The following is a 25,216-nucleotide window of genomic DNA, read 5'->3' as shown; positions in this document are numbered from 1 at the left end:
GCAAGCCCGCCCCTCATGTGGGGTCAACTTCCCAGCAGACTCAGCTGTGTTTGTATTGTGTTTACACCGAATCTTCTTTTGTTATTGATGAATGTCATCCTCATATTCTTGTAACGTTACTTGTGTAAGCAAGACGTATGCAGAAGATTTAGCTCAACACTCTATGCAGCGGTACATGTTGAAATGTTTCATTAGTGGAAATGGATTGGATTACAAACATTTGCCGATAGTGCCCGGACAGGACTACATAGCAATGTATGCTCTGAGACGGACATTCTTGCGTCTTCTGTACTTTTGGCTTTCATTGGTTGCTATGTGCATTCATTAATTGTGAATTTGAAGTGAGGAATCTCGGCAAGTTAGCTAGTTGCCCTACCGCCCTAGCTATGCTAGCTGCGCTAGCATGTTACAACAAAAACAACAACATTGTTGATTCATCTTATTTTTGTACACTTAAACAACAATTTCAAGTTTTGGGCTACTAGGAGAGGAAAATAAGAGACCTTAAGGAGGGTATTTTGTGTAGATCTCAAAATCAAACATGTTGACCACCAGATCTATTTTTAGTCAGAGCTAACCACGGCTAGCAGCTCACATATATCACAATCGCATTATGGCAAAAGCATTTTTACCATCTTACAATGACACTTACCTTATTCAAAATGGTCAGAACACACTTCGGTAGACATTGTCGGTTGGAAATCCTTACGATGTATCTTTGTAATTCCGGACACCTCTTTGTTCTTTTCCCTTTGACATTCCATGAACCCGTGAACGGCATACAGTACAATGTGGGGCAAATGACGCCGTGTGAATATGATCTAGAAGCTTCGTTTCACATCTTTGTTCGCCCTATTTTTGCACCATTGTGAAGCGGATCGTGAAAATCCAGAATGAATGAACAAATGAATGAATCAAAGTAACTTGTAGTAAGCAACACGAACGCTCCCCAGCATTTGGTTGCGTTGTCTCGCTGGCCGATAGGTGGGGGTTGGTGACGTCATGTTAATACTATGTATAGAGCAGTGGTTCTCAACCGTGGTCCTCAAGTACCCCTATCCTGCCTGTTTTCCATGTCTCCCACAGCCAACACAGATGTTTCAAACAATCAGCTAATCAGCAAGCTTGGCATGAAGCCTGATAACAATCCTCAGCAGTGTTGGCTGAAGGAGACATGGAAAACAGTCTGGATAGGGGTACTCAAGGACCGGGGTTAAGAACCAGTGTTTTTTATTTGTTTTGTTCATTTTTCCTTTCGGACAATACCCGAAAAGAAAAAGGGCTGACGGGATGAAGCCGAAGCTTATTAATTCTTGTTCCCAGATAAATAAGTAGTGTTATATTTTGGACAGCATGGTGCAGCAGTGTGTATGTTCTTCAGTGTGCAGGTTCTGGGTTTGAAACTCAGTTCAGGTCCTCCTGTCAGTTCCTCACGCATTCCAAAAAACAGTTATGCTTGTTTCATTGAAGACTCCAAATTGGCTATGGGTATGAAAGTGAGCGGAAATGGTTGTCTATACATGTGATTGACGCATGACCAGTCCTGGGTGTACCCCGCCTCTCACCCAAATTCAGCTGTGATAGGCCTCAGGTTACCCACTAATGAGGAAAACAGATGGTTGAACGAATAGTGCAAATAAATCATGAACATTTACATTGAGCTATTAATGACAATAAAAGTATAACAATACAAAACATAAATGAACATCACATCACTATCTTGCATCTCCTTTTTTTTGCTTCTGTTGAAAACAGTAGTCTTAATAAATGATTTGTTGTTGGATGGGGGTGAGTGTAGGAAGCAGAGGTAAGACATCAAATGTGGCGTCTGTTGAAGGAGCGGGCGAGTTAATCAGCTCACCGGAGGCATGGAGGAGGAAGCTGGGGGGGTTCAAGTGATAGATTAAGGATGAGTGAGGGAGTCCAGGGTTTGGGGTTAAGGCTGATTTGAGAGAAGGGATGGCCATCCTGTCAAGCTTGGCGGAACAAAGTGGCGTCCGGCCTGTGAAGTGCGTGCCTGCGTGCCGGCTGGATTGCCAGAAGAAGAGGAAATGAAAGTCATTACTGTCAGAGTGGAGCCGGCTTCATGGCCCAAACGGGATTAGACAGTGCATCCGACATTGTTTCTATACATTGCTAGACTTAAAAGTCAAGCACAAAATGGGATTAAAACAAGGGAGGGGCATAAATAACCTTCAACAAACCCCCCTCTGCCATTTTGTATTTCTTCTATGCCTTCCTTCGCAACCTTTCATGTCTCATTCTTCCTGGCCATCCCACTCCCAGTAGATGCCTCTGACACATCCCTTTCCCACGTCCATCTTCCGCACACTCATCCCATCATCAAACTGCACAGGTGGGCGACGACTCCCACGCCGACTTTTATCTATTTCGACACAAGAAACACACATCGTTCTGGGCTCAATTGGCGCCTCAAATGATGCAACTTTATTCCCCTCAAACTGAACCCTTTTAAACTCCTCTTTCTAAACACCCCCCACCCCCTTCCCATAATAACAAACTGGCGGATTGTTGCCATCCCTAAACTTTTTAAGGGTATTATGCACCATGTCCTACTTCAAAGTCGGTCTTAACTGCACTGTTAATTGTCTTCCTCAGTTCCCAGCATGCCTTTGGAGTCTGCTGACAACAATACTTCCCCCCAATTCCTACTCATCCAACCCTCACATCCTCTTCTTACACACTTTAGGCTGCCTTACATTCATCGATTGTGAGTTTGGACGAGAGGCGGGGTACTCCCTGTACTGGTCATCAGTCAATTGCAGGCGACCAATCACACTCAAATCAACAACGAAGGACAATTCTGTCTTAAATGAACCCAACATGAGTTTGGTTCAGTTTGGTCTGCAACCTTTCAGTATCGTCATTGCCAAGTGTGCCGTCCAGCGTTGGAGTGGCAGCTACCTAAAGATAGTGTTACAGTCAAGATCACTCAAAAACCATGTAAGACTGAATCAAGAGCAAGACCTGCATGGAATAGTCGGAGACAAAACTGAAAAGACATTTGATTGAGATGAAACCTCCCCCCAAAAGTAGACCCAATACCAGTCTTGAGACCCAAAACCAACCAACCAGGCTTCTCTGTAAATTGCCGCATCAGAGTAGAACTGCGATGTATGCACCTGAATCTATCAGACAGAACAGCAGTTGCAGATGTTACATATTCAGATAGGTTTGCGTTGACGTCAGTTCCTGCCTCTGACACTTCCTCCAAAGACAGCAAATTCGCCAGCTTCAAACCACATCCCGCATGGTCCCACGTACAATCTGTGAAGATGGCATCTCAGAGCTTGAAAGTGGGTATAAGAGGCTTAAAATTGGTCGACAGACAACAGGAATTGAAAGGAATAACAACTTTGGGGACTTTCTGTGTGGAATTTGCATGTTCTCATGCTTGTGCGGGTTTTCACAACCGTATACGTCAATCGGTATCCATATCCTTTGACCAAGGTGCTGTCACAAGATCTGTGTTTGGTCCCCGGGTGCTACACAGTGGATGGCTTAAATGCAGACAAGTTTCTCCACACATGTCACGGCAGTAGAAGGAACAAATGAATTTGTTTTAGCCATAAAATCCATGTGACCAATCAGGTACAATGTCGTGAAATAGTTGTTCACTTCAGTTCCATTGGGATTGGTAAATCCTGACCAGGCTTTGTGTTTTTGTGCATTACTGAACTCAGGAAGAACTCCAGAAGATAACATGGGACCAAAATTAGAAGCAGTAAGGCTAGCACGGCTGACTCGTGGGTCTGTGGTTCGGATTTTGAGTCTCTGGCTTTCATCATTGAAGTTTGTTTGTTCTCTCTGTGCTTGCATGGGCTTTCTCGAAGTACTGAGGCTTCCTCGCACATTTCAAAGACTCTAAATTGTCCATAGGTGTTAGTGTGAATGGTTGTTAGTCTGGACAAGCTCAACTGTACATAAGCATGCTTCCCACTTCACTCATCTCTGGTGTGTTGACACTCATGCAGCTCCTCACTCCCATCAGAGGCCATTGTCCCCTCCCTGTTGTCACATGCTTTGAAGCGCTAGCCTCCATTTCCTCTCGCGGCAGTCGCTTGTGGCCCGGGGTGTGTACACACCAAACAAATTTGAAACAGAACCTCTGTGCAACATGGACTGGCTCTGCTCCCCTCACCCCCCACCCCCTCCTTTTTATCTACTGGCTTTTCCACGCCGGGTCCGCGTGAGTTGACTTCCTCCTCATAGCCCTGCTTGATAATTGCCGTAAGCTTCCCTCTTGGTTTCGTTTTCCATTGTCCTCCCCCAAATTCTTGGCTCCGGCTACAGATAAAGGGATGAATACTTCAAAGGGGTCTTGCAGAAGAGTTTAACCCCGAGCCGAGAGGAACGGCACACAATACTGTAATTGAGAGCAGTTAGTGATCACAGGGCTGCGAACTGCGGCCAGGACTTTGCCGGTAGACGTGCACACACCCTCTAGTGTTTATGGGGGCAACTGAGGTGGCCAGGAGCAGTTACGACCGCCGTAAAGAAAAACCTCTGTAGGCCTCTAAAGAAGTTGAAAAGGATGTGTTTTCATGACTTTGGACAGCAGCAGCAGAAGAAGAAGCCTTGCCACTTCTATGCATGCAAATAAAAGAAGCAGAATTAATCAGACGTTTGATTTATGTGCACTATTTATTGTGTTCTTTGTAGTGGAGCTGAGTGTGACCTGTCCTGGTAATAATATATTCTCCAACTGAGCGATGGTTACACCCCATAACCTCTTCTCTGTACTCCCGCTTTCAAAGGTCTTTTTTTAGGGCCAAAAGCCAAGGATGACCCCGGTCCTGGCTGAGTCGTACATCCGGGGTCGGCTCCTCCGGACGAGCCAATCTCTAAGGGGGGACCTCCCATGAGCCACGTAGAGGGTTGACAAGGCAGGACATGAGAGCCCGACTGGCCCCTGCTACTGGCAGGGGGTCCGCGCCATTGGCATGGTGTTGCTCTCCACCCTGGTGGGTTTTCTGCCAGAGGTCAGCCGATACACTCTTGCGCAGGGTTGAACAGCTTTTATAAGTGTAGCATATCTGCGTACATCCATCTGCTACGCTGTGTGTCTTAACTGATAGAAGCACTAAATTGTGATTGGGCCACTGCTTTCACTGTGATTCAATTTGTTTCATCACTCCGAATAGCTACGGTGTAACATGTACACGGTGCATTAGCCAGCTGTAGCTAAATAAACAGGGACATTGTCTGTCTTCCATTGTATGTTTTATAGCCGTATGACCCACATGAGTCGCTTCTAATTCAGCCAGTAAAACATGCAACAGATGGACGACCTGCTAAGGGTTTATCTACATCCACGAGAAATCTATTAACTCACTGGGCATGTCATTGGAAACACATGTAATTGCATGAAGAGTATTTCATTTATTATGGTCATTATTGCAATTGTAGTTTAGTAGATGAGCTGCAAAAGGGCACTCAACTGAAGTCTTGTGTGTTGAGGATTCCGTTTGAATTCAGAGGTTTTGTGCGTGAGTGTTAGTTTTCTTTTTTTGTGCAGGTAGTGTGAGTGCACCAAAGTGGCGATAAAAGTGGCCTCTGAATGGCGACTGACCTTTTAAGTCATCATTTCATGAGTTACTTCCTCTATATCAATGTTCCCCAACCTCTATTGGCGGTGACACACCACCAAACAAAAATGGCAAAAAGGGTTTTTATACAGTGGGAACTTGGGTTAGGAATTTAACTCATTCCATGAACTCGTTCACAAGCCAAAAATGTGTAAATTCGAGCAATCTTTACCACTAGAATGAATGGAAACGCAATCAATTCATTGCAGCTCCAAAACTAAAGTTCTATTTACCGTATTTTTTATTGGTTTATGGTTAAAATAAATACTGTGTAATGAAGTGTGTGTGCTTGATTGTGAAAAAATAACAGGACGTCTTTAGTGTCACATTGTCGAATACTGTTTACATTTGCTGTGGTTACCGCTAGCCCATACAGCTAGCCTGAAAGTTTGGATAATGCTTTTCTCAAGGTACACACAAAGAGACAGTAAGAAAAAACATATATATATATATATATATATATCTTAAGCCTCGTGGTGCACGGAGCAAGTGCTTTCCCACAATAACAACACTGCATCCCCGGAGAATGCGTATTTTCATGACAATTTCACCACAAAAAGGTATTAAAAGGCGCGGGCATGGTAAAACATGCGGTAGCATGCTTTCACGCTAATACATACTCTAGCATGCATGCTAGGGTATGTTTTTAAAAAGGTAGCTTAGCAAAACTCGGTTGTACTTTATTTAAGTATTTAACAATGTACTCACGTTACTTTTGATCAATCCTCATCCACAAATCCCTCAAAGTCCTCATCTTCTGTATCCGAAATGAACAGCTTGGCAAGTTCTCCATTAACACGGCAGTTTCCCTCTCGTCATTGTAGTATTGTCAGAGTCGGTCTCGTTATTGTGCGGCTCCTCAGAAATGGTGCCGGCTTTTGCGAAAGCTCGAACATTACAAACATGCATAATCCATTCACAAATTGTGTCGTAATCGCTCTTATGAAACGAAAGCACCAAGACATCCATATTTATCTTAATACAGTAAATGCGGTCCTGGTTGAGGACTGGTAGGCTTGATGAGGACCCAAAAGACTCAACTGAAAGATTTTCATCCAGCCTGCCAGTCCTCAACCAGGACCACATTTCCTGTATATAAGCAATGTGTTGGCAGAAATGCTCCCACACAAAGTCAGTCAAGCAGAGCGCTTACCGAAAGTCGCACACAACATTTACAGATTTTGGAATTCGGTGCACACATAAGGCGCACCTCATTATAAGGCAAGGCAAAGCAAGTTTATTTATATAGCACATTTCATACACAAGCCAATTCAATGTGCTTTACACAAGGAAAGACAACACCTATAAGCATACACAAACACAGCAGTTAACATTCAGACCAAAGAACATTGACTGACAATGTTAAAACATTGACAGCAAACTTTAAAAACATTTAGTGTAAGGAAGTTATTTGAAATATAATAATAAAAATATATATTTATAATTAATTAATTAACTGAGAGGTGATTGTGATTTAAAACTCTTTAAAATACCTTAATCTTAAAGTATGTGAAAAAAGCAAAGTTTTCAACCTGGATTTAAAAACTGTTGCACTCGGGGCTGACTTCACTTCTGTTGGCAGCTTATTCCATTTGTGCAGCATAACAGCTAAATGCAACGTCACCATGTTTACTTCGAACTCTAGGTTCCATAAAGTTGGCCCAAATCTGTAGATCTCAGAGCACTGCTGGGCTTATATTGAGTCAGCATTTATTGAATATGTTCAGGACCCAAACCATTCAGTGATTTATAGACCAGCAGCACAATTTTAAAATCTATTCTACAGCTAACTGGTAGCCAGTGTAAAGCCTTAAGGACTGGAGTGATATGTTCTGACCCCTTTGTTTTGGTCAGAACTGGAGCTGCAGCGTTCTAAATGAGCTGCAATTGTCTAAGGCGTGGCATCAATTTTGGAGAAAATTTAAGATTTTTAAGTGCGCCTTATAGTTATAGAAAATAGTAAGCAAAACTGTGTGGTCGCGCAATGCAAGGAAGCAAAGGTGATTTCTTTAGACCACAAAGCCTTGCTAATACCACCAGTGAGTTCTCGTACCATGCGTAAATGTGGAACCTGGGCAGACACTCGATGGCTGGCACCTGGCTTGGCCTGCTAGCTCGCTTACACGTGTAAAACATCTTTTGGTGTTGAGAAAAGTTGCATTCTGAATGTTATTATTATCAGATGGCAGATTTGGCCTCATCAAACTGCTGCAAGAGTGTAAAATGTTTACTAATCATGAACACCATTGTCATGTTTAGCTGTTATTTTATTCCCATCTTTTATTTCAAAAGCAATACAATTGTGCTTTGTAGTAGCACTATTGCTAACAGGTTTCACATTGATGTTTATGCGGAGTAAGAAAAAGCACAAATGTGCATTCATGCATAGATGAAAATAGGGCCTTAGAATTCGTAGTTTCTCGTGTGACTCAATATATTGTCAAACCATGCCATTGGTAACCCCAGATGTCCTTGACGTCTGAGTTGAATTTGTTTATTCCTTGATTACGCTGAAACACAATTTAGTTGTAATATACATCAATAATAAATTTCTTGTCTCAACGTATTCACAAATGTACTTACTCATTGTGAAATCTGACCCTGTCTAGTTGAACACAACTCTGCTATTATTCTGTTCTATGAATGGCAGCAGTTAATTAACAAGTTAATTGTAGCATAGCTCCTGTCATCAAGTGGTAGCACATTTATTGTTCTGCCGGTTGCTATATGTCACTGGCATGGATAGATGAACAAAGATACAACCATTTTCAAATAAATTAAGTCAAATCGACGCAGTTAAGAAAATGGATGGATGGATGGATGATTGATAAAATTGATAAATTAAGTGAAATTGATTTCCCAAGGCACCCCTGATACTCTGTCACAGCTTAGAATGTCGACTGTTCTCATTAACCTTGGTGAGAATTGAGAACTGAGTCATCACTAGCCCAACAAGTAGAATGGCATCCATGTATGTGGCGTTTGATCAGGCTAAATGCTTATTATGATGGCTTTGAATGCAATCTCAGCCGGATCTGAGGTTTTCTGCTCAAATTACATGCTATCCTGCCGGGGCACTTGTCACAGCTCATGTGCATGTCGCCACTGGCGGGCGCTGTTGAGTGATGTTTTCTTTGCAAGTCTGCAAATTATCTTCTCTTTTTTTTTATCCACTGCTATATATAAACTTTTACCCTGCGTGGGTTTACTGCATAAATAAATAGGGTGGATGTATTCTAATAGGCGCTCTGTTATGCTGTTAAAACCCATTTTAGAGCGAGCCGTTTGTTGCACGTCTATGCATGCGTTGTGCATCCCCGAGGCTTCCAACGGGTTAATCTCGCAAACTATGCAGAGGAATAGAGAGAGGGAGAAAGGGAGGAGGGGGGGGGGGAATCCCTTTTAAAGTTGATGTAGCAACAGAGGGATTGCAGCGATAATGCTATTGGGGCGGCGGATCAGTTACTTGTGACGCGCCAAAGCCTCCGGGAGTTGGCGCAAGATTGCTCGCCTTTGATAAGGTCCTGGCTACGCACACACAACAGTCGTGGCGGAAAGAAGCGCAATCCGAACGAGGTCGCCGGTGTGTGTGCCCACGCCGGCGCGGCGACTCCACACGACACATTTGCGCTACTTTTTGGGGAGTTTTTTTTGGCGAAGTAACACGGCGAGGCCGGCGTCGGGTTGTTATGTAGCTTCCAGGACCCGCCGGTCGGCTGCTTACTTTGAAGTGCGGAGGGTGGAGGGGGAGGAGGGAGTCGCCTTGAGGAGAAGAGAAGAGCCACAGTTGCGCCATGGCAGCCTGAAAGGCACCGCCAGCAGGAGCAGGAGGGAGGAGGAGACTACGAGACGACGACTAGGAGGAGGAGGGAGGAAAGCGCTGTTTTTCACCCCCCTTTTCGCTCTCGCCACTCGCCAGTGCATTTTCCTCTCCGCCAAAGCGTGGACGGACGGAGCCGAACGTGGCGACCAACCAAGCCGGAGGAGGAGAGGGGGGCCTCCCCACCGTGGATTATAAACATTCCGTGGATACAATTGTGACTTTTTCCTCAAAGGAAAAACGCGGAGTTTGTTCGTTTAAGGAGCGAACTCGTTGGGGTCGATGGTAAGTTAGTGCTCGCCTCCTTTTTTCTTCTTCAATGGAGTTCACTTTGATGTGCCGTTGACTCGCCTTTGAAGTTGCCTTCCAAGCCGGTTGGGAGGGGGAGCGCTTAATTTAGAACATTTTCAACTCCAAAGTAAACGTTAAAGCAATTATTTTTACTTTAGCGTCGCTTTCTTTTTGATAGCAGTTCACATTTTGAAGTTAATACATTTTGGAGAAGTACTCTACATACTCACAGTGGACTTTTTACACAGGGCTGGACCTTAAAAAGTCACACACCAAAAAACACATCAGAGCACTTCAATGGGGCTTCTGATGCCAAAGAAGTACTAAAGAAACTTTAAATGAATCCAGCGGCGTGCGGAGAACTTGGTCAACTATTTCTTGGTCACGTTTTTCTTACATTTGGGCTAAGTTTGTCCCATGTTTGAGTCTCGCAGGTACTCTGTTTGTTGCTTGGAACGACGCATGAAGCACATGTCGCGGCGCATCCAGAAACCTTGTCTGGATGAATATTTTTATGTATCCAGGATGGTTAAACGGATCCCAAATGTTCCGTTTATCTTAAAAGACACATCGCAGGTTCCATCGGTCCATGCTCAAAGACTAGATAGGTCATCTCTTCTGTCTTGTACAATTACACATTCTCGCAATTCTTCCTCTAAGTGCCAGATATACATACAGTATATAAAACTGAAATAAAGTTAGAGATGTAAAGCACATGTTTATGTAATATAGCTGCAGACTTTGTCTCATACTGTGTGGACTGTTAAGGTTTTTCCTGTAAAAGTTTCAAGGGGTTTGGAACCTCAAAGTCTCCCTTTGAGGTTGAGACGGATCAGGTTTTGATTAGATCAATACTTTGTGTTCTAGAGTGAAGACAGGCTGCCTGAGAGAAGCTCCCTGCTGACATAAGAGAGTGAGGAGATTACAGGCGAAGCTCAGAAGGCGGAACAACACACACTCACTGGCAAGGCGTCTTCTCCCGCTGCCTTCAAGAGCCATGAGCTGGCTGCTCGTGGACCACATCGCCAGCAGTTTCCGAGAAGATGCTCCTCGACCCCCGGTGCCCGGGGAGGAGGGCGAGTCGCCCTGCTACCCCGGCAAACGCACCATAATGAAACCGGAGCCCAGCAAATCGGTCGCACTCAGCCCGCCGGGCTCCTCGGCCAGGAGGAACGAGGATGGTCTCGGGGAGCCCGAGGGCAGCGCCTCCCCGGACTCGCCGCTGTCCCGCTGGACCAAATCTCTGCATTCTCTTCTCGGGGACCAGGACGGCGCCCTCCTCTTTCGGACATTTCTGGAGGCGGAGAAGTGCGCCGACACGTTGGACTTTTGGTTTGCCTGCAACGGCTTCAGACAAATGGACCTCAAGGATACCAAAACGCAGCGAGTGGCCAAAGCCATTTACAAGCGCTACATCGAAAACAACAGCGTCGTCGCCAAGCAGCTCAAGCCCGCCACCAAGACCTTCATCCGGGATAACATCAAGAAACAGCACATCGACTCGGTGATGTTCGACCAGGCGCAGACGGAGATCCAGACCAACATGGAGGAGAACGCCTACCAGATGTTTTTGTCGTCTGACGTTTTCTTCAAGTTTGTGAGGTGCGGCGGCGAGAACCCCAATCACGTCAACCCCAACGGCCTGAGCGAGCTGCAGGTCATGTGCGGATACCTGCCCACGCTCAACGAAGAAGAAGAGTGGAGTTTTGATTTCAAAAACAAAACGGCCAGCGGGCTGCTGGTGAAGACGCAGAGGCCCGCCGTGTCCGCGAGGGGGCTGGAGGCAATGGAGAGGGGCTACAGGTAAGACTTTTTATTCATCTTCATACTTTGGTTGGACTTGTAAACTGAGTGGCACCTTTTCCATTGCTGTTTTTTGCTGTCACCTTCCTGAGAAGCAGCTGCCTTTTGCTGGCACTCGCGCGGATTTCCGGTGCTTTGAAATTGTTTTGCGGGGTGGGGGGATCATCTTGCACTGGAAAAGTTCACGGTCCAGGCAGGGCTGGCTCGGCTTCCTGATGACCGCAATGCTACGCTCACTCTGCCGACACTCTGACCTTGACGCGTTTCGATGATGATGATGATGTCATGCATCTTTCTCGTGGCCTTTGTCACAAGTGTGAAGCTGACGTGCATGCAAGCACGACTTTATAGCCTCATAAAGTAGCTAATCTGTTGGTGAGTCACATTTGGTCAAGTGGCCTACAAAGTTTACAACTTGTGTATTGACGAGTCATTCAGCGGCTTCGTCTTTGCAGATTATTTCGGTGCTTCGGGACTTAGCTCGAATCGTCGAATGCTTTTTCAGCCCTTCCCCTCTGTCGTTGTCATCATCCAGTCTCAAAACATGTGGAAGCCATTTCTCCCTTCTCCCCGTCTCTTTGCATCTTCTCATCTGATGCTTTGAAAACAAAAAAACAAAACAAACCCAAATGGCAGCAGCTACAGTTGAGAATAAGCCCCCCCTAGCCCCCCACCCCACCAGCCACCAGCCTTCTCTTCTTCTTCCCGCTTTCTTGTTTGCGTCAACTCTCCTCTGATTCCCTCCGCCTTTCTCCACTTTTATCCTTTTTCTTCCTTTTGAGAAGTCAGGAGTGCATTTGGAGCGAAAGTGAGGGGAAAGGAGCTGAAAAGAGGAGGAGGGGGGGAGGGCTTAGTGCACCTCTTGAAATAAAGCGAGGGAGGAGAAAGGATAAATGAGAGGGGAAGAATGCAAGGCCAGCTGTGTTAAATACCTGACTCTTTGCGAGACCCTCTGAAGGTCAAGCCTGGAGCTGGGGGCCCAATACAGTGTTAGTCATGCTAGCCGACCCCTTCCATTTCATTCCTACTCCCAACACACACTCACACGTCGGTTCTGTTTTGTTTCTGGCCACTCCCCCCTGCACCGTGGCAAGGATGCATGCACAGCGGGACGTCAACGCTGAGGAAAGAGTGAGTGCGAACGAAGGAAGTGGAAAGAGGGAAGCTGCTGGCCTCCGAAGACGGAAGAAATGGGGCATAAAAGAGGCGGGGGAAGTTTTCCCAGTGCAGTTGAATTTGAATTTCACGTTGCTAAGTAGCCATTTAGAGGCTTGATTACATCACCTTTTGACGCAAAACATGAGTAAGATGCCACCTCGGCCGGGGGTCAACACTTGTGTGTGGGGGGGGACGCTGTCAGACGCTCCATGTTGTCATTCTATTATCAACTTTGTGTTGTTTACACACTAAGCGGATGTTTGTGGCTGCGACTTTCAGGTTGCACAAGGGCAGAGACGTCTGCCACATGGGCTCTTTGGCTCCAGTCAGCAGCACTAATGACAGCGAGGTGTCCAGCGACGCCTTGACGGACGACAACATGTCTGTGACCGACAGCAGTGTGTAAGTTGACAAACAACTTTTTGTCTACAAGCATCTAGTTAACATTTTGGAGTGGAAAGGCAAAAATGCTGAAACTTTCATGTAACTTTTTCCGTTCAAGTTTTACTGTTTTGGTCTGGTCAGTTTCATTGTTTTCACAAAGTGGTCAACCCTTATGTGAGTGTGGTATTTTTACAAGTCATCATCCAAGCTAAAGTGTTACAAATGTTTTTTCAATTTACTGGAAAAAACGGTTCTGAATTCCTATTTCCATGCATATACTCAAGTGACTTTTTTTGGGACCTCTAAACATTTGTATTCTTTCACATCTGTCACTTGTGTTTCTGTTTGAGTCCCATATCAGTGCCAGCATTGTCTTTTTAGTCAGTCTCCAAGCATGCATTGGGCCAACATTAGGCCTAGGAAAAAATCAGAATAGAACTTTGTCACATGAACAATGAAAAATCAGCCAATCTAAAGCAAATAATGTAATAATGTATCTTCTACTAATAAGATGTATTGCATAACATTTTTTTTAACTTGCCCCCACTCTAACACACATGTCATGTTGGGTGTGTGGGACTTAAGTGGTTTTGCATGATGTCAGAAAATCCACAAAAAAAAAGTATAAAAAAGAGCCACACACTAATCCTGCCATTCGAATAATGCTCAAGAAGCAGCTGTCAAGAATGATCATTGTAGTTCCAATGGCCTCGTTCCACCCAGGGCCGACTTTAGGTCACGTCGTCACCGCATGAACTTTTGCACAGAACGTGTAAACGTTGTGATCAGCCACGACAGAGTAGCATCAAGCTGGAGACACTCATGTTGGGCCCCGCAATCAAGTGCGCACCTCTCTTTATGTACAGTCGCGTATCTGCTTCAAAGACACCGTTAGCCTATTTTCTATTTGTCTGTACTTTGCTCTGTACAGTGACACGCCCCCGCCCCCCTTCATCACATTTGTTCCAATTCCCGATCAGAACGTCGGTTTAATGGGCCCGTAAACATGCGAATCTCGTGCACGGATAAAGAAGTGAATAGAAAAGAAGCGGGAGGGAAAAACAGCAAGAGAGGACGCAGTTGGGTGGGAAGAGAAAGAGAGCGGCGGAGGGGGAATTTTTGCTTATATCTTATTTATGGATTTGCTTGGACGCTGGGGAATGCAGCTGCGCGCAGACTTCAAACATTACCTTATCTTACAAACCAGCCTTTTGATGTGCGGAGATCAGAGGCAGCGCTTGCCAAATGAAGATTGGGGAGGGAGGGGGGGGAGCGGCGGTGGGGGCGACCGCGCTTATGCGCATGACTGTGGCATTTCAAAGCAAAAGTAGAAAAGTGCTGCTCACTTAGGCTCGGTCACCAGGAAACGGCGCCCAGAAAAGACACTCTTTGGCTCTGTCAAGTGCCAGGATGTTTGAAGCTCCAGCGAGGCCGTTCCATGCCGGCCGTTTAGCCAGGCGGCCCCGCGGATGAGCAACGTGCTCACATCTGGGGTGCAAACCGACAACGGGATGCGATCAGTGTTCTTGGATTGGAAAAGGGAAATGGAAAAGGCATGTCTGCCTGAGCCTGAACTGCAAATCTTTATCTAGGGTAGGACCTCTTTAAAGCCAGCTCCAACACTGTAGTTAATCACTTACCTTTTCTATTTAATCCAGTTGTCAGTGCCAGATTTTTATCGATCCGAATAATGGGGAGTTGTGCCAGAGCACAAATCTGATAGATTGTAGCTCAACTCCTCATGGGTGTCATGTTGACTTAGCCTATAATCCAAATCATGATACTCTTAAGGCATGAACTTGTAACATTTGAAATGGCAGAACCACAAGATGCGCCTTCCAACTTCCAGCATTAGTGCTCCAATCCAGATACAGTTTCAAATACAGATGCGTTTGAAGATAAATTTCCCCTGCAACTGTGTGTCATGTGACTTTTTGTTTTCCCGGTGATGAGCATCTGACTGGAGTGAGCAAAACTTTTTCTAACGCTAGTTTAATTTAGCTAAGCAGAAAGAAAGAGGAAACATAGCTTGTACTACAAATAACCCTTATTCTAGCTATTGATTTCTATAACATGTAATTGATTATCATACTGTAGGTGAGAATTCGACATGAATCAAGTCCAACTTTGGTATATCGTTGCAGTCCAATCACAGACTATCCTACCATGAATCAAAACGGCTTTGGCTGGTTGCAGCGGAGCAACACACTCCATTTTGGTATCAAAATAAATAGAAAAAGCATCAGTGGTACACCTAAAGAGTGGAGCGTAACATACTGCAGTGTCACTTTTATACGACAACAGAACTGGAGGAAGACAAACAGGAGAGAGGACTCCAGGTTGCTTATTACGCTGTTTCGTCCTCCACCATTTTCCGCTTAGTTGAGTATCGGGTTAAACTGCGTTGCTGTGCTACGATGTCACCCTATTAACGGCGATGCCGAAACCATCCTGCCTACATTCACTCAAGTGGAAACATGAGCCAAATCAGTGTTCACATTGACACCATGGCTAATTGAAGTGAACTCACTCTGTACCAAAACAGGAATTGCTTAGCAGTTTCCACCCGAGTATCACTTTTTTAATCTCCTATTAAGCCTGAAAGATGAGAATCGGCATCTTCCTCGATGGCTGTTTTGATCTTTGAATTTGTCTGACAATGAATAATTATTGTGGCGCTCTGTTTGATGCCTTTTCAGAGATGGCATCCCTCCTTACAAACTGAGCTCCAAGAAGCTGCTTCAGAGGGAGATGCAGCGGAACGTGCGGATGAACAGCCAAGTGTCTCTGCCTGATTTCCCTGTAAGTAGATTAACACACACAAACGCACGCACGTACGCACTAACTGCACACATGCCACATGCGAGACTTTTTCAAGCTTTCCAGAGCACCCTCTGTTGCGGGTCTTTTGGTTCTATGAATAGTTGTGCGCGGCAATCCAACAACGGCAGCAAAGATCTGAGGAGGAACGTCAAAGGCCTCGCCTCCCACACACACACACACACACACACACACGGGCCCTCTCGCTACCTTTGGTGTCACCTCCACCCCCCATTAGGGTTCCTTGAAGTCTGCGGGAGAGCAGGAGGTCTCTAAGCTGTTTATCGCCACAGCGCTCACAACACGCCGGGGTTCTTCTTCCCTAACTGGTGATGCAAATATGGAGAACGCAGCCAGCCAGATGAGGGAAGATCTTGTGCCGCTTTATCCCGGGGGCTCTGAAATGAGCCCAACAAAAACACAAAGATAGTCAGACGCGTTCCCGCGCCCGCGCACACTCGGCGCTTTGATCCGAGGATGAATGGAGCACGCGCGCAGGAAAGTGACAACTTCCAACAGAGCTGGCCCCCTTTTCTCCGGCGCAACCCCCCCGGAGGTGAGGGATCTAAGGGAAGAGTTTGAGCATGTCATGTGAGCTTTCAGTGGGTCAAAGGGGAGTTGCTAGCTTAAGGCTCCTAATGGAAGCTAACTTGAGCTTTTTGGAAGAAGTGTGAAAGCGAGTATCTTCTGAAAATAAACTCGGTGTAACCTCAAGTTTCGTCACCGTTTTGACATGCAGCAATTTTTTGGGGAATAGATCTGCAGATTGGCTTTGGCAAGTCGTCTCCCACTCCGGCGCCCCGCTTTGCTTTATTTCCACTTTTTTTTCGCCTTGTTGTTGTTTCCCCGTCTGATTTTTGGCGATGGCTGCCATTCCCTGGGTGCCGCACGCAGCCTCGGGCTCCATCGGAACGCTTCTTTTGCTCACTTTTTTCTCCCGCCTTCCCTTCATCTCTACTACAAAGGGACGGGAGAAAACAACCAAAAAAAATCAAGAAAGCCTCAGTGCAAAAAATGCAAATAATTTAATATGAGCACATGTGTGTATGTGTGCGTGTGTGTGTATTCTGTCACTTTAGTAGCTCAAAGCTGCCCAGCGTGTGACAGGGGAGGGGATGGTGGGGGGATACATTATCTCAACCTTTCTGATCTTCCGTCCTTTTTTGTGGCACCTTTTATGTGCCTCCTTTGCTCTCTTGGCGTTCCTTTTCTCTGCCCTCCTGCGCTCATCTTTGCATCTCGGCCTGTTTTTAATCCCTCGTCCTTCCTCCCTGGAGTTCTCTTCGACCCCCTGTCGATATGTGTGCCTTTTTATTCCTAAATTTAAAGCGACTGCTTCCCCTCTATCTCCGCCCAATGCGCACACACACCGCTATCAGCTCGTCCTGCCTCTCACTGCGTTTTTGATTTTTGACGGGGGGGACACTTTGATGTGAGATGGCTTTAAAGAGCCCCGCTAAGGATGGCTGAGGGAACCAGCTCAGTGTGACATGCCCCCCCTGCAGCCACACCTTTTTAGGACAGCTCGGTACAGCCTTGAGTGACGGAGGCCCAGCTAACGGGTTTTTGCTTCTCTCCGCAGCGCACCCGCTGTCCGCCCAAGGAAGGGGTCCCGGTGGAGCCGGCAAAGTTTGCAGCTCAGCTCATCTCGCGCCTGGAGAGCCTGAAGAGGGAACAGGACACCCTCAGCTCTCTGGAGGTGAGGCTGCAGCAGATTCAGGAGGTTTGTGTGCATCTGTCTCACTGGAGTCAAGTACACCTTAGTGGGTTTTATTTGAATATTGAGAATTTGCGTTTGTCACTAGGAGGAAGAAAGAGAGGACACAGAGATTGTGGGAAGTGCTCAGCAGATCCCCCCACACCCACTGAGCCTCCTCCCCGGCTCATCCGAGGAGGACCCCCAGGCCATCCTGGACGAGCACCTCTCACGCGTCCTCAAGACCCCCGGCTGCCAGTCCCCCACTGTCATCTGGCACTCGCCCCGCTCCAGCTCGCCAGATCACCGGCCCTTCCCGCGGGCAGGGTTAGGACTCAAGGCATCCCTGTCCGGGCCCGACCAGGGCGCCTTCACACTCACCCTGGGCCCCGGCGGCTCCCTCATGAACAGGCAGAGCACAAAGCACATCCACCACCACTACATCCACCATCACGCCAGCCCCAAGACCAAGGAGCAGTTTGAGAGGGAGGCCGCCCTCCGAGTGCGCACTCTGTGTTCTGGCGCCGGCGAGTGTCTTCCCTGCCAGCCTTACCAGCGCAGCCGAAGCCTGGGCCGAGAGATGTGCGGCGCCGTCTCCACCGACGCCAGCATGGGGTCAGTTTACAAAAAAAAAAGCTCCACCTTATGATTTTCTGTTTAAGATAGGAGGAGATAATCATTTAGTGATCCACAGAGGGTAGGACACGGCAAAGTGAGAAAGTACATAGTAACAAAACCAAAAAAAAGTTTTAGGCGACGACTTTTTGATGGCTCAAGTAGATGTTTGTTTGTTTTTGCCACAGGTAGAAACGGGCATCAGATTTTTTTTGTAGCGAGCCTGGAAGGAATTGTCAATATAGTAAAAAATAAAAATTGGGGACGAAGACTTTTTGAAGGCAGAAGTGGATTTTTTTTTTTGTGCCGCAGATAGAGATGGGCATCTGATTTTTGTAGCAAGGCTGGAAGGCTTTGTCCATAGAGTTAAAAAAAAAAGTTTTAGACAAGGACTTTTTGAAGGTAAAAATGTATTTATTTATTTTATCGCAGATAGAGATGTGCATTTTTGTAGCGAGGCTGGAAGGAATTGTTCGTATAGTAAAAGAAAAAAAAGAAACGGTTTTAGATGAGGACTTTTTGAAGGAAGAAGTGGATTTTTATTTTTATTTTTTGCCACTAATAGAGACGAGCATTAGATTTTTGTAAGGAGGCTGGAGGGAGTTGTCCAATGTGGTTCTGGTTTTGTCTTTCGTCCTCCTCTCATGGTTGCTTGGATGTCCACGTCTAGACCAACTAGAGCAGGCCTTCCCCACCGCTTTGTTGATTTGACTGGTTCTGCACATGAACTTGAACGTTACTGACTTGGTTTGCAGGCGTTCCAGCTCTCTGTCTAGGCGCGTGTGTCGCGCAGGAATTGACGAGGGAGTGGCCGACAGGTGCACGGAGGAGTGCGAGCCCCTCCAGCTGCCCAGCGACACGGCCGATCCCACCCAGAACGTCTTGCAGTGGATCCTTGAAAGCAAGCGACAAGGAAAGCACAAGTCGAGGTGAGCTTACATGTTGGTGTTAAAAAAAAAATGGATAGGAAAGTAGACCAGTTGGCATTTGGGTGGTTATGTGACATGTCGCGTCCTCACCTCACTGATTTGTTTGGCATTCCCTCGCAGCAGCACCCAAAGCACCAAAAAATCTTTCGGGGGCTCCTCAACGCAGACGCACACGTGGGGCGGAGGCGGAAACTGCGCTCACCTCCGCAGCCACCAGCCGTCCCAGCCCTTCATCCAAGACCCCGCCATGCCCCCCCTGCCCCCTCCCAACACGTTGGCCCAGCTGGAGGAGGCGTGCCGCCGACTGGAGGAGGTCTCCACCACCAAGACCCCCAAGCAAAGGTACAATTTGCTTTCCAAGCCTTGAATTGATCTTTCAAGTCGTCACTCTGTTACTGATGATGATGGTCTCTGCAGGCATTCACTGTCCAGTCTCCAGCGGGACAAGAGCCACCTTGTGCCTGTGCAGAGTGGGGGGTCCGCCCCTATGTCTCCTGCCAATCCTAACCCCACCAGCAGCAACAACAGCATCTGTCCCCTGTCAGACGAGTATGTTGCATTATTGTTGTCTCCCCCCATGATACATGTGCACGCACGAACCCCCCACCCCTTATTTAGGATACATGTCGGGCTAATGTGAAGTCTCCCCGCACCACCTGAGCGAGACACATCTTTCATTTCGTTGTATCATCTCGACCGGCCGTCCTTCATTCAGTTGCCAGTTGGCCGATCCAGCTGAGCTTAGCAAAGAGACGGCTCCTCGGAAGCGTGCCTACAAAGTGTTGGACTCAGCTGAAGGGGAATTGATAACACTGCAGCCCCCCCCCCCCCCCCCCCCCCCTCTTCATGCACACCAAGGTTGTTTTAGTGAACTAACGAAAAAAGTCAAACTAAAATTCAACAAAACAAAATAAAATAAAAACGAAAATGCTTCTTAAAAAACAAAACTAACTGAAACTACATTTTATGTTAAATGTGGTTTTAAGTAGATTTAATTTTATATTATCCGGAATAAGGACGTTTGAAGTGTCACACAGAAGTGATGTCATCTAGCAGCAGCCAATAGAAATGCACCTTCAGATGACGTCGCTCCCATGATGTTTTTTTAATATTTAATATTATACACTAAAACTAATACTGAAACTAACTAAAACTAAGCATTTATTAAATATCTAAAACTAATAAAAACTAACTAAATTCAAAAAACAAAACTCAAAACGAAATAAAAACTAAAATGAAAATTCTAAAACTCTGATGCACACACGCAAACTCTTTTTGTACGACATCTCACACTTTTTGTCTCCCTCCCGATCTCTCACAGAACTGCGGAGTGTCGGAAGAGCCTAACGAGTGGCGAGACGGTGGTGACTTACTTCTTTTGCGGGGAGGAGATCCCTTACCGGAGGACCATGAAGAGCCACAGTCTCACCCTGGGCCACTTCAAGGAGCAGCTGCGCAAGAGGGGCAGCTACAGGTGTGTACTGCTACTTGGCGCGCATTCGGTCAAAAGAGTTTCAACCATGACGTCACATGCAAGTCATCCTCGCGTCAGTTCAGGTCAGCGGTAGTCGATTGTGGCAATTCCCGCAAGTACCGTGACCCTTACTATTTACAAACATTCTGAGAAGTTGTATGGATGGAATTATTTCCACGCATCTGCAGAGCTTCGTCAGCATTGTGGCTGTGAGCTGATTTGGGGTCTGGCAAAGCGCTCAAGTGTTGACACTCACAAGCCAACATGCCCAACCAATATGAGGAACTTGAACCCCGGCAGGCCAACATTTGACTTTGATGCGTGGCTAGAAATAACAAAAATTAATTTAGCGTATCCTCTTCATGTAAGCAGCAGAATGGAAGTCGCATTAGTCTTGTGATGAAGTGAGATGCGTCTGCCATCCTGCTCACCTGTTGTAGCGTGTCTCAATCTGACTGATGCGTTGAACGCATCATCATTTTCACAGATGCTCCAAGCTTGCCAAGTAAGAACCCAACATTTTGGCACACATTCTGTGGGTGTCATTTTAAAACTTGAGTCAGCATTGCGAGATGGGATAGGGTTAGTGTAAGTATCATTTTTAAAGATATTTGCCAATTTCTCAGTGACTAAAGCATGGATATTGGTGACATCATCCAGTTTGGACTCATTGGGGAATCAGCACCTGTGAGCATTGAGTGCAACGTTATTCAGTTTTTGCCACAATGTTCAGATTCATGCCCGTGTGCGCGCACGCGTGTGTTTTGGGAGGCGGAATGAGAAAGACATGGGAGGGAGGGCGGGCGGGCGGATGGTGTTGGGGGTTAGCGAGAGAGCTTGAACTGCAGCGATTTGGGTACCATCTGGTATTGATTTCCATGCTAAGGCACACTTAATACGCCGCTTTGAAGCCCCGGCCGCTTTCATTTCAACCAACAAAGACTCTCACAAATGGCCAGCATGCAAATGCTTCGCTGATGCTATCGGGGGCGGGGGGCTCCCCCCCTCACCCTAGTCCTCCTCCCCTTTCGGCTGTGATGTGTGCACATTTGTGCTCACATAGTACACTCACAATGTTTACACAAGTTATTTTTTTTGTTTTTTTTTTGGGGGGGGGGGGGCACCAAATCGGCCGGGTGAGATGAGGCCTCACTGGCCTCTAAGAGAAGTGAGACATAATTGGAGCGATGTACGTGATCTTGAACTTACAATGACGAGCACAACTTTCACGTGTGTTGGGTACCCCATACAACCCCCCACACACACACACAACTTCTTCCGCTGCTCTTCCTTTCCCTCTGGCTCGCTATCTCTACTTCCTGTGTCATACCGTCCACATTTTTCAAGGGGGGGCCAAAAGCGGCAGGCAGGCACTTTAATAGCAGCCAGAGAATGTGTGCAGTTGGGTCATTTCTTCAGCATGGCAGCGGTTCAACAAAGAACAGTAATGCTGCGCCCTGCCAGACGATATTGGTGCCAGATGTCAGCGCAAGCAGAGAGAGCGAGGGAAGGAAAAGAAAAAAAGGGGGGGGGGGGCAGATGTAGCCACATAAAACATGTTCCAGTGGAAATTCAGACTCTGGCTGTTTCTTCCCCAGCTAAAAGGACCTTTTGATGATTTGTCATGAAAGGGTTGAGAGACGTTCACTTTATTCATTGTTGTGTCAGAGTGATGCTCGTAACGATCATTCGTCTTGCGTACTCAACACGTCAACACCTCCTGTACGTTCCCACGTCGCTGCTTTTCATTAATGGCCACCCGCGTGCTCATTGGCCTGCGTAGGGCCCACCTCCCACCCACAAAACACCCCCCCCCCACACCTTCCTCTCCCATGTTTTTCTCAAGACTTTTATAAGAATTGCGTGTTCTCGTTAAAAAACAAAATGCGCACAAACATTCCAGTCGAACCCACACACATACACACATGGTGCAAATCAAGGCATTTTCCATTACTTAGTTAATAGCTGCATTCTGAGTGAGACCCCCGTTAGCAACTCACCCCTGCTGCTTTCTCTTCCTCAAAAATGAGGATGGTGGTGGGTTGCATCATTAACGGCCCACTGAAGTCATGATGGCACACACCAACCAGCCCCGCCCTCAACTCCACTTTGAAAGTTCAGTGTCGTCCGACAGGGAACTCCTCCATGATCCTCCTCAGCTTGTAAGGCCCCCCCAAAAGTCAGCAGTTCTCAAAGGACTCGATCTTAGTCCATTCCACTTAGATTGTGTCCTTCTGCAACATTCCGCTCTGGTTGCTATCCAAAGTAGGGAAGCTGAGATTTGATTTGTCGTTTGGAGGCTGACAAAAATGGATATCACTGCTTACAACAACGGTACCAGTATGACATTTTGGGGTTATGGACGAGTTTGTGCAGTGGTGCAAGAATATGACGTCACACGGCAAAAGAATGTACCACCTTGTGTGTGATATCTTTTATTGACAACAAATGAGGATTTGTTTATTTAATCTGCCAACACAAATAGTTCTGCAAACAGCAGCATTAGTCGTGGAGTTAGCCATTAGCATGTCATGCTAACTAGCCAAAGTGTCAGCACAAACAACATGGACAAAAAATGAAAGAAATTAAGCTTGTTTTACTGTTTAATTTCCACTAGACCATCACTCCACTTTTAGTCCATTATTACAAAAACGGTAGGCGGGAAATGCAAAATGAAGCCAAATGTTGTTAGCCGTAGTAGCATGTTGGCCCACTGTCTGTTCTTCACACGAGCACACCTGGACATTTCCCCCTTGCCTTCATCCTCATCTGATGAGCATTTATGCTTTAAATCAAATGTAATTTCTGGAAATAATTCCATTTTAGCAACACAAAGTTGTGAACAACCCACAATAATGTTAGCTAACCACTAACCATTACTGGAGGCCAAGTCAGTTCTGTCCTAGTGTACAGCGCACTCGTGGATTTACTGTTGTCCAATTAAATTGCTTCATCGGAACTGTTGTATAACCCAAAACATTTTATATTATTATTGTATATTATTATTTATAATATTTATAAAGTGAAAACAAAAGTGTACATTTGCTTGTGCTATGTTAGCCTATGCTAACATTGGAGTGAAGTAAAAATACAGTTAAAAAAAATGGAATGAAAAACGGGTTAGGGTTAGCAATAAGTCTGATGGTAACTCGTGTACCCCGTTTTTTGTTCAATTTGTCTTAAAGCCATGAAGAAGTGCTTGTGTGTCCTAACGTCATGTGTTGTGTTTGTCACAGGTACTATTTCAAGAAGGCCAGCGACGAGTTTGAGTGCGGCGCCGTGTTTGAGGAAGTGTCGGACGATGGCTCGGTGCTGCCCACCTACGAGGGCAAGATCCTGGGCAAGGTGGAGAGGATGGACTGAGACGAACGTAGGACCATCGAGCCAGTTGTCTCGAGTGGACTCGAAAGCCCTCCAGAAATGTGTCGACAGATTCTGAAGGGGAACGACCACGCATCAAGCAAGCGGACCGGACTGGACCGTCCCATCCCCCACTGTGCCGGCGCCCTCTGTGCCACTTGTATTGTAGTGTAAAGATCTCTATTGCTATTTATTGAAGATACCCCAACCCCACAACCTGACACTTCCATGGACATGCTGTTTGGTGATGGGCGGGAAAACTGAAAACTACTCCCACTTTTTTTTTGTTTCTCTGTGATCATCACCTCTATAAGGAAATTGTTTTTTTAGGCTGCAAACTTGACAAATACCTCTGGTGTTTCATGGGGGAACAATCCTACATTTACTACTGCAGTGCTATTTGCCCCGCCCCCTCTCTCTCATTTTCTTCCAAGAGTCACTTTCAACATTGAATTGTCCTGTCTGGGACTCGCCTTGATCCATCTTGTCGCAGTGCCTTTGTTTGAGTGGCGCAGGCGTTGCACAAATGGCCTTCGCCATCCCCCCCACCCCCTCCCAAAAAAAGACATGTGTTTACATCCTGAAGAATTTTGACCAACAGAAGCTCTATGACATGCTCCCCAAATGTGCTTATTGTGTGTGCGCGCGTGTGACCCGAGTTGATTTGTGTGCAACTCAGAGCTGCATGATGATGATGATGATGATGATGTTTGTATGGAGTACAGCAGCTGTGCCTACATGGATTCTTGCCGTGTTTGACCCCGTTTTAAGGGGTCCTGTTACTCCCTTGGTTTTCACAAGGGGCCTAAAAAATGATGAACTAAAGATATTTTTATGCATTTTTTTTTTATCTGTATCCCGTTTCATCAACCTTTTAATGTTTTATAATATTTTACTTGGCTTCCTCAGCATCACTTAAAACTGTAAATTATGCGTTCTATAGAGCTCGGTACTTTAATTATTGTAATTATGAAGAGATGTAGCCTTTATTAAAATGTTCTATTTTTCAAATGAGAAAATGGCTTCCTATGGTTTTATTGCGGTGGGGAGCCTATGTATGGATGGAACTTGATTTAATTGGGATGTATGCGTGTGTGTGTGTGTGTGTGTTGGTAACTTCAATCCGCATCCACCCTGCTGCGGCGAGCGCAACTTGCCGGATCCTCGCAGGAGAAATCTCCGTCAGATTTGCATCCATTATCAGCTCTTAATTTACTCCCTGTTGGAAATTAAAGCGCATTGCATTAATTTGGCCGC

General features: G+C 46.2%; 1 protein-coding gene across 4 annotated transcripts in view; it reads left to right on the top strand.

The window, feature by feature from the left end:
- LOC144043639 (axin-2-like) overlaps positions 1–24,972 on the top strand; it is a 188,185-nt gene extending 163,213 nt beyond the window's left edge. Inside the window, exons 1-11 of one of the 4 annotated variants that reach the window (XM_077557499.1) lie at positions 9,021–9,714; positions 10,588–11,523; positions 12,961–13,083; positions 15,765–15,867; positions 17,468–17,584; positions 17,691–18,196; positions 18,952–19,125; positions 19,246–19,467; positions 19,543–19,674; positions 20,447–20,599; positions 23,836–24,972. In XM_077557499.1, the coding sequence (XP_077413625.1) occupies positions 10,718–11,523; positions 12,961–13,083; positions 15,765–15,867; positions 17,468–17,584; positions 17,691–18,196; positions 18,952–19,125; positions 19,246–19,467; positions 19,543–19,674; positions 20,447–20,599; positions 23,836–23,962 (2,463 nt within the window). In that variant the 5' untranslated portion in view covers positions 9,021–9,714; positions 10,588–10,717 and the 3' untranslated portion in view covers positions 23,963–24,972. Of the gene's footprint in view, positions 1–9,020; positions 9,715–10,587; positions 11,524–12,960; positions 13,084–15,764; positions 15,868–17,467; positions 17,609–17,690; positions 18,197–18,951; positions 19,126–19,245; positions 19,468–19,542; positions 19,675–20,446; positions 20,600–23,835 lie in introns of those variants that run through there. The other 3 variants (XM_077557498.1, XM_077557497.1, XM_077557493.1) reach the window with 3 other exon arrangements.
- Positions 24,973–25,216: the final 244 nt, after the last annotated feature.

Source organism: Vanacampus margaritifer, chromosome 2 (genome assembly GCF_051991255.1).
Source record: "Vanacampus margaritifer isolate UIUO_Vmar chromosome 2, RoL_Vmar_1.0, whole genome shotgun sequence".
Lineage (NCBI taxonomy): Eukaryota > Metazoa > Chordata > Actinopteri > Syngnathiformes > Syngnathidae > Vanacampus > Vanacampus margaritifer.
This window is presented reverse-complemented; position numbering and strand designations above follow the sequence as displayed.